The 13,345-nt window shown below is 39.4% G+C and overlaps 1 protein-coding gene across 4 annotated transcripts in view; it reads left to right on the plus strand.

Moving 5' to 3' along the window:
- SUMF2 (sulfatase modifying factor 2) overlaps window positions 1-13,345 on the plus strand; it is a 342,981-nt gene that overhangs the window by 177,190 nt on the left and 152,446 nt on the right. For all 4 annotated transcript variants that reach the window (XM_044054215.1, XM_044054214.1, XM_044054213.1 and 1 more), the window contains one exon: window positions 11,436-11,604. In XM_044054215.1, the coding sequence (XP_043910150.1) occupies window positions 11,436-11,604 (169 nt within the window). The remainder of the gene's footprint in view (window positions 1-11,435; window positions 11,605-13,345) is intronic.

The raw sequence follows: 13,345 nt of genomic DNA on the forward strand, positions 1-13,345 counted from the left end.
TCCTTCCCCCAACCTGGTTCTTTGGTTATCTGAATCCTAGAATGATTTCAGCCTTTGGTATTCATTAGGTTAGGATGCTTTAGGTTGTTGTTTTGTCTTGGTGAAATTGTATAATTGGGCAAACGTGATCTGAGGACTGGAAGGAGGTTGCAGGGTATTATGGGTAAGGGGGAGGAGCTTGGAGCTCAGATCTTTAGCTTGGAAAGCTGCCGGCTCGGATCCAGTTCGGATCCGACACCCACGGGTTGCTGACAAATGAAGTTACCTACTTAGATGGAACGTTATGGTGAGTGCATAATTTCTTTTTTCAGCAGGTCTCTCTGGATGAATAAGGTTCTTCAAAAGAGGAAACAAGTAGTTTTGACTGCTGGAGAACTTTATTGCACCCTCCCAGGCCCTCTAACCTCTACCACATAAGGAAAAAAATAGCCATCTAATAGGATAAGAAGGGCTGCAAAGCATCAGGTAGTCTTGAACCTGCCCAGGTTTCTGACCAGTTTGCTAAAAGTGTGATTCCACAAGCCCAGCAGTCATAGTCTTGGCTTCTGTCGGGGAACGTCTGTGGGTTGGAGCAGTTCATGTTTGCCCAAGACTGGGGAACCATCACTAAAAAAAACAAGCAAAAACCACTCAACAGAATGTTAGTACCATCACTAAAGAATCTGAGGACGGTCAGCATAGTTAAGGACAATTCCTTCCTGGAATGCTTAGATCCTCCATAAGAATGGCTCCTCCTGGAGTTCTGATTGTCTCCACATAGCTCTTGGAACATTCTGTATTCTTCCAAGGTGCTGTAGAAAATTTCACTTCTTAATAAGAAGGGAGATTTTACTTCCACTTCTTCCTAGCTTCAAAGAAGACTGGTGAATTCAGTCCCATCTTGGGCATTGTTGGTTTCATTGAACACCACTGATAATGTCAGTTTCCAGAAGATGACTGCTCAGCTTGTTATGTCCATGTTATGCAGTGCACCTGAATGGTATTGCTGGACTTGCTGGGCATCTTTTAGATCATTTGAGTCTGGAGTCTGCATGAGAGTTTCCTTTTGTTCACCTTTGGAAACCTCCAATGTCAATACCCAGTGCTGCTTTCTTTACTCTGTTCTACACCCAAACTGTTAACCAAGGTGCTAGCCATGGAGGCAGAGGCCTTGCAGGAAAATGGCCTCTGTGTATTCCGTTACATAGACAGTAGCTTTTGGAGGCCCCTGATAGTGTCCTTGCCTTGGGTGCTTCAGTAGATCTTTTTAAATGATCTTTTTAAATTTGGAAAAAAATATGCCTTATCCCAAATCTAAAGACTGCATTCATTAGTACAGAACTGGACACTGTAATATCAGACATTCCTATCTGAAATGAGGGGATGGAAAGTTGGGTCTTTTACATCCTTGGTTAGGAAGCAGTAACAGTTTCTAGCATTCCTGTGTCTTCTAAGCTTGATGGTGGCAACCATCTTTATAGTTCCTTTTTGCATGCTTGAGAATGTAGTAGATGCAGTGAACTATGAGGTTTCAGTTGCTACAAATTCACCACTTGCTCACAGATATTCTTCTAGTGTTAGACATGTCACAAGACTTTATAGTGAGGATCTAAGTTGTGGGCCTTCCTGTCCTGCAGCAGAACCTGTAGCAAGTTCTGGTGGTAGGTGCATCACATTTGGAGTGTTGAGCCTACATCATCTTCTCCGTGGATTCGGGAGAGGTGAATCCCCAAACAAGAGGGAACTGTATATCTCCCAGCCACAGCTCAGAGCAGTGTTTCTTGCTATCATAGCTCTGTAATGGGAGCTGAGACCAGAGCCTGTCCGTTTCCAGACAGACAGCTAATCCGTGGTGTGGTACATAAACAGCAGCTTACATCTGTGCTCCATCTGTAGAGAGGTGATGGGTATCTTATAGTAAACCACTAAAAGAAGTCTCAGCCTTATAGCTGTTCACATCTTTGGAAACTTTTGCGTGTGCTGCTGGACTCCAGGATGTAAATCTCCAGTCTTCTGAAGCCATGGATTAAGGAATTCTGCCTGGTCAGCATCTTCCTGTACTGGGCAACCTTCAGGTCTGACTTGTTTACCACTCGGGAGACTGTGGTCTTATTTCTGCTTTTCTTTACTCAAAAGGGCAAGAAGGAGGTGATGGTGACCATGTTAGTTCTATGATATAAAAATTCCTATGTGCCGTTCCTCCATGTCCACTTATTCTGTGCCTTATCCCAAAATTCAAGGAAGACTTCAGACAGGATAGGCAAGATATTGCTTTCCTTTGCCAAATTGGGATTTGAGCAACTTCCTGTGGTGGCAGAGAAAAGTGTGATTTCATTCTCAGGTCCCTGGCAGTACAAGAATTTCTGTCAGTATAAGGCAGACATATTACACTTAATTGGGGTGCGAAGTGGCTATACCACATGTTTTTGTTGGTAAACTAGATCTTTTGCTGTCATTAGACTTCATAGCTGGAAAGACATAGGTGATTAAGGCAATCGGAAAGCCTTTCAGTGTCCAGTTTATTCTCTTACATGGGGAGACTGTCTTCATTTAGGTGGAGAGATATTCAGTGTCACCTCATTTGGGTCACTCTGCAGATGGATATTAATTTACCTGAGACATCTGTATGACTTGGGTCTCAGTTATTCTGTCGTCATTGTGCATGCTTCTGGTGTATCTGCCCATTATCTGAATGGCAGGACTGTGAATTAACAGTAGCTAGTTAAACAGTTCCTCAGTGGGTTTCTTCATCTTAGAAAGAGGTGAGTCCCTGCAAGTATGATAGCTGCACGGCCACAAAAATCCTCTGCAAAAACCAAAATGCAGAGTCAGCAAACAGTGACATATAAATTTAATATTATACAGTTAGGAGAACAAAACAACAGACTAGTTTTGGCTATAAGTTTGTTAAGCCATCATCAGTGTAATAAATTCTAGTTACATCCATTCTCCTTTTGTAATATATCACACCTAGAGGCTAATTGAAAGAATTAAACATTAAAAATATTCATTAAGTCCTGGTGAAAATAAAGCACCCAGTTTAATGATCCATTTTTTTCTCCTTGTTGTTTAACAATTAGTGCCAGCCTGATTTATTGCTTCTGTTACCTTGTATTTTATCAATGATGGTAAAATTAAAAACTGCATTGGAATGTTTCTTGGTATGTTTATATAGGGCATTTGTTGGTTTCCTGATCCTGATATCACTTATGTGTTCTGAGATTCTAAATTTAACTGGTCTTGAGGTCTGTCCAACATAAAAAGCAGAGCAACTGCAGGTGGCCATATAAATGACCCAATCGGACTGGCAGTTTGCAAAAAATGTAATGTTAAACACCTGCCCAGTATTCTTGCTAGTAAATTCCTTGGTTTTCAGCATCCTTTTACAATGAGTACAGTGACCACATGGAAAACAACCTTGTAAGACCCTGCCTTCTAATGTTGTCTGCGTTGAGTGGGTATCAGATGTATATATATGTTTGTAATGACTCGTATGTGAGCCAAGATTTTTGCCCCTTCTAAAAGAGAATTGGCATGTGTCATCTACAGTTTCACTTAGCTTGGTGTCTGCTAAGAGAATATTCCAGTGCCTACGTACACTGTTGAGTAGGACATCTGTATTCCTGCCGTATGTGGTGATCTGATTGGATTGTTATCCACTGTTTTGTCCTTATACTGAAGCAAGTCAGACCTGTTTTGATTAGATGCCCAGTGTTTGGCCTGGTATACGTCCCCTCTTTTCTAGCCTCTCTGCCTGAATCTCATAATTAGATCTTCCTCATATGAATGATGAATAGTTGCATCTGAACATATCCTTTTAATATGTAGAAGCTGTGACTTTGGAATGTTTCTACATATATGAGGAGGATGAAAGCTGGTAGCATGGAGTAAGGAGTTGAACTGGAGATGTTTACGGTAAACTTCAGTTGTTAGTGTGTGATCAGCATTTCGAATTATTAATACATCCAATAAAGTGATTCTGTTGGTATCAAAAGTAACCGTAAACTCAATCCCCCATTTATTGTCATTCAGGTATTCAACAAACTCCTGGAGATAAGTACTGTCAGACCTCCATACTAACCAGCAGTCATCCAAATATCTCCTCCAGATGTTGATCTCATCCATGTAGATGTTATAGGCCCTATCATAAATCAGTTCCTCAATATAGGCCGTGAAGAGATTGGCATATATGGGGGCAAAGGAGGCTCCCATGGCGGTTACTTTGACCTGTAAATAACAGTTGTTCGGAAAATAAAAAACATTTTTGGTCAAGGCATGTTCTGTTAAACAGAGTGAAAAAGTATTAAAGCCCGGTAGATATAACTCAGACCTAGATAGCCAATATTCTAGAGCCTCCAAGCCCGCCCAGAGGAGGATATTTGTATATAGTTCAGAAACATCCAAAGTACACATAAACCACCCTGCATCCAACTGCATGTCGGAAATGACCATAAGGAACTCAGTAGTATCTTGAATCCTTACTCTGACCCATTTGAGCAAGGGTTTTAAATGTAAAGTCAGGAACTGGGATAAGGGTTCAGTAATTGAGCCTCTGCCAGAGACAACTGGCCTACTGGGTGGATTTTGTAAGTTTTTATGGATTTTTGGTAAAAATATATATATACTGGCTGGAAGGGTCTCATACTGTTAAATGGTGTAATGTGTTGTCCATTATGATCCCCTCTTCCTTAGCAGAATTCAAGAAGCAATCTATTTGTTTCTTGAAACCGGTAGTAGGGTCACAAGCCATTTGAGTTGTCGCATTGCTTCCATGTTGTATTGTTACCAGTCCTGTACCACTATAGCCCCACCTTTGTCTGCTGGCAGTATCACTAATTCATGATTAGAACCCAGTTCCCGAATCATGTCCATCTCATGTTTCGATAGGTTGTTGTATTTTGCCCGGTGATCCCTGTAGTTAGCGTAGATCTTTGAGAATTGAGTTTTGAAACATGAGTACAGTGGGATGCATGGGTGGAGTGAAGTTGGATTTATGGTATTTAAATCCATGTTGTGGTTCTGATTCAGATGCTGTATGGAAAAAGAGTTTCAGGTTAAGGCATCTACAAAAAGATGATATATCCTGTGCAAAGGTGTCTTCAGGCACATAAAAAACAGGTATAAAATGTAATCCTTTAAGTAGTTTGACATGAGAAGGTGACAATTCAACAGAGGAAATATTGAGTACATTATTCTGTTCCACTTTTGTACAATGAGTTTGAGCAACTCCTCCATACTGTCTACCCCTGTGTTTTCCCTCCGCTTTTGTTTACCCCTAAAGGGATAGGCATGTTGCTTTTCTTTGACACTGGTGAGTCTGTGACATTTTGTGTAGAGGACTCTAAACCAGAGGAAGATTGCTCACCTGAATCTTCACAACTAGATAAGGTTGATTTCTTCAGTATAGAGTGTGGCCTCTTTCTTTTGACAACCTTCCTATTCATAGGTTCAAATCTAACATGTTTGTTAGTGGCATAGGGATGTCCCCCCTCATAATCCGTTACATCTCTATGGAATTTTTTCATCTTTTTTTCTTTTAACTGCTGCTCTAATGACAAAAGATCCTGACTCAGTTTCCTCAAACAATTGTTGTACCCCTCTTGATTCTCATATTTTGCAATGTCATTGCACATACGTGTGATATCAGATATGCTTTTATCTATGGTCCTGTCATAATATAATGCTAGTGTTGTAACAAATTCCATAGATGCTTTATGTTCCACTTCAGCCCATTGTTCCAAAAGAATGGTATCAGCATCAGGAACCAAGGGTTGAGTTTATACCCTCAAACCTCTGGAGGAAGTATCTTTGGCGATATATGTCTTGAATAATTTGGCATGCCATACATTGGCCCTCAGGGCCCTCATATTTTTATTAAGTTTATGAAATTCCGCTTCACACATGTTCGTTTGTGTGGTGCCCTCAGATCCATTCTGTGCGTTATTGTTTAATCCAAAAATTGCTAAGTCATCCCTACCGATGATAGGCCCTTGAATAGGTTGGTGAGATCCATCTGTGGGTCAGTCTCCCATAAAAATCAAAAAACTGTATAATGAACTGCTGTTGGAGTGTGATGTCACCCTAAAAAGTCAAAGCGAGTGGCAATTCCAATGACCAACACATAAATATTATGTTTAAGGTGTAATAAGCACATGTACAATTGGTTCAAACCACTGAAAACTCTTTCCGGCAGTGCTAAGTCCCCAGTCTAAAGTAAAAAATGTATAGAAAACCAGTATTTACTGGTTGTAACAAAGAACCGAGGACAATATTGGCCCCTGCTGAACCCAGAGTTAGCAAACACTTCATGTGCTAAAAAAGGTAGATACCATATATAGCCTAAGGCGAGAGAAGACTTGGACCATAGAAGCCCCTGCATATAATAATAATATTCCACTTGTAGTTTTAGCAGTGCTATGCCCACAATGAAGATTTCATACCAAATAAGCATATATTTTTGTATTGTTTGAGGGCAGTATTAGCCCCTGCTAAAACTGCATGGTGAACCTAAATATAAATAATTTGCAGTGCTAAGTCCTCAATCCCTTTTGACCTTGGAATTAGTCAAAAAGATAGATTGGTTGCCATTCAATATACAAATATAATTAGGCAATAGCCAGTCCAACACATCATATTAAAGTATATAAAAAATAGTAAGAAAGGCCCTAAAGATGGGTACCCAACTACAAAAGGGTATATCTGTAAGTTTAATGCTTCCAGAAAAAACTATCTTGGATTAGGGATGTAAAGCAATCATATACTATATATAGTATGAATAATTTGAAACCGGATAATATTGTGTATGTTACTCATAAAGGGTCCATCCTTAAATAGAAAGTGTGTCAAACAGGCATTAGAAAAATCCTTAAAATAAAGAGGTATGTTCTAGTATTCATTAAACAACCTGTGCACCTAGATAATGTACATAGAACAACTTTTTCTGACCCATCCAACTTCTAAGCGAAATACCTGTTGTATACTGTCCTGAATCTCGATTACAAAAACAAAATGGCATCACGAATGGCGCAATTGGTTATATGTTAAATTTAAACAATAAAAAGGCACAAATACATAGTTACATACAATGTCCTGAATCATATGCCTTTCCCGTTATAATAATAAGATGGTATAATAGTATATCCTAGTATTTCTTAAGCAACCTATAACATAAATACACATAGAACAGCTTGTTTTAAACGTCCACCTTTCAGAGCGAAATATGTGCTATGTACTGCCCATAATTCCTGTTACAAAAGCATGGTGTCTCAGATGATGCAGTTATGATGTTTGTAAAATATAAACCGTAGAAAATCACAAGCACATAGTTATGTATAGCAACATGAGGCGTGTAACTTTCCCATTATAGTAATGAAAGTAGTATAAGGCACACAATGTAAATAATGCGCCGCAGATGATTCAAATGTTATAAATGTGTGTGCATCACCCAAGGTGGTTTGAACAAAAGTATTGATTAAGGTTGCAAACACAATGTCCAAAAAGAAACCTATAATGTCCAAAACAACAAAAGTAATGTCCAAAACAATGCGCCTAATTGAATAAATCCTCAACTGAAAATCATAAGCGATGCCATTAATATGAAGATCCAGAACTGTTTTTCAGTGTATAATTCAAACACACAGAGCTGAATTATAGGATGATGTGTTATTAGTCTGGCTCCCCTGAGTTGCGATCATAAAAAGTACACCCAAGGTTCATGAAATATTGAAAAACAAACTTGAATGGTCAAATAGTTGCCCAAAGAACCATGTATTTAATGTATCCAAGCATGCCAACATTCATTGAAACAGTTAACTCTGTGTCCAAACTGAAGCAAGTTAGTAAAAATCCACAAGGTGTCATGAACAATCCCAAAGTAATGTCGTTGGTTTACAAAAAGCATCCATGAGTGTTACTAGTATATTCCAAACACATGGACAAACTTTTTTACTCCTGGTTTCCCCCGGTTCAGATTATGATGATAATGAATAACCGGCTCAAAAAAATTTAGGCAAGATCAGCTTGAATATTCAAAACCCCACAAAAATATGTTTGATGCACCCAAATACGGAAACAACCATGCAGGAACCAACAGATATCCCCATAGTAATTATGGATACTATAGAAGTTAGGTTAATTCCGAAAAACAGTACACAGTACCTGATGAAACCAATGCAGTCCTCTGGATCAAAATGGATGCATTGAGGAATAAATCTACATATAACTGTCAGAGTGAAATAACCACGCTGAATCCCTCAATTTGTTTTTCAAAAAATAACTCCAGGCCACCAAATCCAAGTAAATAACTAAAAGCCTCCAGAAGTGAATACAAGATTTTCTGCTTTTCTCCAAAGATATAGTGCCCAAATGCACAGAATGTCACAGACCAACAGCGGGGGGGGGGGTGTTCCAGAAAGAGGTGAGCCCCTGCAAGTATGGTAGCTGCATGGCCCCAAAAATCCTCAGCAAAAAACAAAATGTAGAGCCAGCAAACAGTGACACATAAATTTAATGTTATACAGTTAGAAGAACAAAACAACAGCCCGGTTTCGACTATAAGTTTGTTAAGCCTTCATCAGTGTAATAAATTCTGGTTACATCCATTCTCCTTTTATAATATATCACACCTAGAGGGTAATTGAAAGAATTACACTTTAAAAATACTCATTAAGTCCTGGTGAAAATAAAGCACCCAGTTTAATGATCCATTATTTCTTCTTGTTGTTTAACAATTGGTGCCAGTGTGATTTATTTCTGTTACCTTGTATTTTATCAATGATGGGAAAATTGAAAACTGCATTGGAATGTTTATATAGGGCATAGCCCACCTCTGAAGAGCATTTCTTCTAGTTCAGATTGACACGTTAATCCACCTACTACCACCCCCACCAATTTGAATCTGCTTCTTCAGTGGCTATAAAGTTGGACTGTTAGAGGATGCTTTATCTGCGTTCACATCTGCTTTCCAGGTCTTAGAACTTCTGGCAATAAGGTGCCTTACCACAAGTGTTATATATGCATGCCAGCTCCCGTGATCCATGTGACCAAGTTCAATTAGCAGTTAGAGGTAATGTGGGAGCGGAGAGGAATGATGAGACTTAGTGTGCTCACCTCTGTTTGGATGGAGAGGTGGGGAATATGTTTCTGGGCACACTGATTGTGGTTAAAATACTGGTGAAAACAACAATCCCATTAGGAGGGTGCTGTCTGAAATGGGGCAGGGTCCGTTGAATATGTCATATGAGGTGGTAGAGATGTAGTACTTATGGATGCGTGCAGAGGACAGTAAAGCTTGAAAATGAATACTCTGATCCCCAACATGTGGATGTCCACATCTACTCCCAGCTCACCTGACTCATGCCCTGGGGAATAAGTGGGCAAAAGTGCTTTTGTCCTAGAGGAATGAGCTGGTCCTTAGGATGGCCAGATTGGGGCATGACTTGGTGATCGGTGTGGGAAAACAATATGACAAACAGATTTCTTCGTGAAGGCGGTGTCAAAGTTGAACTTAAATCACTCTGTTCATCTCCCTGTTTTCTTTCTAGAGGCAGAATCCGGAGAAGAGAACACTCCTCTCACTCTAGATGTGCTACACCAACTCAAATTTTGCCTTGAGGGTACAGTAGTATAAGATGCAGCAACACATGTTTGACTGTTTAGTGCAAAGGAGATAGGGACTTATAGTTGCCACATAAACCCTTTCCAAATGTATTGTAAAGTACTTTGTGTTTTATCATCAAGCAGCTACCAAACAGCTGGAAAATGCTTTTGTCAAATGGCATTCCACTTGACTGATGTTTAACTTGCTTCATGAATATCTGCATCACTTACACTCGTGCTACAGCCACTTGGATATCACTGTACTCCTTCACCAAGTCTTATTGCATGGGCCAGGAGTCAGGCTTTCTTTTGAAAAGCACTTTAGTATTGCAGAATTTAATCCTCTAAACCTTTGTTTTTTTATCATTCTAGCCTTCCTGGTGATTACATTTTCACCACTCAGTGTTCTTCCATACAGTTGCATAATACAGAAGGCTACTGAACTGTGATATTACAGATACATATTCCCAATATCATTTACTTCCATCAGGGGATTGTGTGCAGTATGTCCTTGCTATCCTCTGACATCCAACTGTTTTTGACTCCTTGAAGGCTTTTAGTATAAGCCGAGGCGCTAGAGTGTTTTTTAATAAACTGGTTTACTTGACTGCTAGTTGTTTGTATTTTGGATTTTGGAGTTTGTCGTGAGAGAGTGTTTTTGTATCATCCCTGTAATCTGCAACTGTGTATGGGGACTCATGCATTTTGTGTGTCTTTGTTGCCTTATTTGTTTTCCGTCATGCAGCTTGTGCTTAGTAAAAAGGGGTCAGATTGAGTATTGCAGGGGTAGGCCTGCTGTTCTAATTCTGCACATGATACCATGACATGTGGTAGTGGATGGCACATACTTCATTGAGCACAGAGATAAGTGGAAAATAGAGATGAGGATAGCAGAAGAGGAAATCTTGGCAGTCACTCACTGCATTAGCTGCCCCTCAGATATCCTGATGAAGTGAGTTTGTGACTCTTAAGACTTTTTTCCTGTTGGAAAATGTGCAGTAACTCATTTAGAATAACTTTGCATCAGAAATAGCATTTCTCTGATTGGCTGGCCAACCTAATTGAAACTGCAACCAGCCATCTAGAATTCTTCCTGCTTTTGACAGAATTATGGGCATTGGTGGAACTTAGTTTGGTACTGTGCTAGTGTTGAGCATTCTTACTCCTGTCCTGGGATAATATTCCAGCCTTGGATTGCACTTGGTAGAAAGGAGGAGACTGACTTTTTATACTCTGAAGGACTGTTTCCTCTATGAAAGATAGTCATTGACTCCTAGTGAGGTGTGAACGAACGCATGAACTCTGTTTAGCAGAATAAAGGAGAGAAAGGCCAGTCAGGTCTATATCTAAATAAATGTTAAGACACCAAACTACAAAATAAAGCATGTGGAAGAAATTGATATTCACAGATTTCTACTACTTGGTCTGCTTTACTTGTGTAGGTTTGTACTGTGATAGCCTGTAATCTTGTTCTGTTTAGCATCAAAGTAAAGCAAATGAAGAAGCTTTTCGGGTCAGACATTAGCAGACTGGGCATGCCGGTGGATAAATTTACCACACAGTGTTACTCTGACCAAGTCCGACTATCCATTCTAAAGCTACTGAAACAGAATAATTTGCTTTTAGTATGTCTGAATTGAGAGAGAGAGAAAGAGAGCTGTACAGCTGTAAATTAACTGTATCAGTTTAAGTTAAGTGAGATCACTGGGGGAACATCAAAGAGTTTTTTTAGTAAAGGCTGCTTAGAGAAGCATTATTTTTAGATTCTGTTTTATTTTTCTGCTATTGGGTAGTATTATTACACAGATATATATGTGTTTCAGTTTAATGTTTTCCTTTTTTTGTTTTGTTTGTTGCAGGTCTTCATGATATGCTAGGAAATGTGTGGGAATGGACTGCTACAGAGTATCATCCTCATAGTCGGCCAGTGGCAAGGAATGGCGCTCAGAAAATGTTTGTCTTGAGGGGAGCATCCTGGATTGACACTGCCGATGGAACAGCCAATCATAAAGCTCGAGTTACTACCAGGTAAAATCTTTCACTGGGTAAAAGGAGTATATTGAGCATGTTATGTTAAGGTCTTTCAAAATGGAGTTGTTCACATTAAGTAAAATCTACAGGGTTGCTGAAAGGAAGTGAAAGAGACTCTGTGTTAACATCTTTCAAAGTGGTGCTGTTTACATTAAGTAAGATCTGCAGGGCTGCTAAAATGAAGTGAAAGTCTGGAAACTATTCTTTGTGCAGTTTTATTTGGATGCCTTCTGAGATGCCACTGTAAGTATGCCATGTATCTTTGCAATTTTGGCAAAGGCTGGCAAAGTAGTACCGAATGTTAAGGCTTTACACTGCTAATATATGTCCTATAGACTTGAGTTTGATTACATCAGTTTACAGTGTTACTCTGACCAAACTTACAGGCCATTCTGAAGCTACAGGAAAAGTAGTAGTTGTGCCTAGTGTATCTAAAAAAAAAAAAAGAGACAGCTTAAGTCAGAGGGTGAACTGATGACCCTTTTTGTCATTAAAGATGTCAAAACCAGCTGAGAATGCAAGATAACTGTAACTGTTTAAGTCACAATGTAAATTGCTGACACTTCTATGCCAAAGTAGTATGCACCATAATATTGAATACTGTTGGTGAACCCTGCAGTTACCAGTTGTTGATGACTTACCTAAACTCTAAAGGTCTTCCATCAGTAGTACAAATTGGCTTCTACTTTATGATCACCTTGTTTTATTCCTTTTTATTTCCTGTAGTTCCCAAGTCACTAAACACTTAAAAAAATAAATTTCATAGTAGGGCAGATGCATTATCTTGGGTGAAGCTGATGCTTGTTCTTTGGTCATTATCCTTTCCTTGCAGCCAGATTCACATGATAGTCTCCTCACATAAGAACTACATACTCTTTGTATATTAAGTACTACCTGACCTGAAGTAATCTACAACATTTAGTGATAATACTTAAACTGTTGATACACACTACTCTAAAGTTTCTGTGTTTATATTATAGTTACCTCTGCCCTTGTGACCTGCTTTGCTGATAACAAAGGTTCCATGAAGGATTGTTTCACATACTCCTTTAACATGCAAACAAACCAAAAAACCCTCTTGCTCCTTTAAAGTGTCACACTTGTACCTAATATTCATTTATTCATTAATTCATTGTGTTTTTGCGGGTCTATATTAAATGCTTGGAAGTGTCACACTTGTACCTAATATTCATTTATTCATTCATTCATTGTGTTTTTGCGGGTCTATATTAAATGCTCGGAGAGGCATTCCATCGAATGCCTCTTCATCGACACGTAATCAGTGACCTCACTAAACTGTGAACGTTCAAAACAGTGATTTCTTTCACTGGGGAAAGAAATCGCTTGCACTAAAAACATATACACACAATTTCAAACATAAAGTTTGGGGGGGGGGGTTGTCGGGGCTGTGCCCCCCCCTAACTAAATATACCAACTCTGAGATCGCACTACAGTGGGGTAAAGGGCAATGTCATGGCTCAGGTCAAGAGATTTTTTCCCTGGAAAAAAAAATCGCTGACCTGAGCCTTCGCTATTTTTGGATTTCGGTTTATATGTGTCAGCGAAATGGCATTCGCTGTAATGCCATTTCGCTGATCTAATATAGACCCATTTTTGCCCCTAGTGCCTGCTGACAAGCCTTTCCCCATTCGACATGGTCCATTTTTTTCCCTTACCTGGTGATTTCACTTGGGATCAAGATAAGAGGAACGGTCATTCAGGTGGCCATGATGGTGCT

This window comes from Protopterus annectens, chromosome 13.part0 (genome assembly GCF_019279795.1).
Source record: "Protopterus annectens isolate FY-2018-M chromosome 13.part0, PAN1.0, whole genome shotgun sequence".
NCBI lineage: Eukaryota > Metazoa > Chordata > Ceratodontiformes > Protopteridae > Protopterus > Protopterus annectens.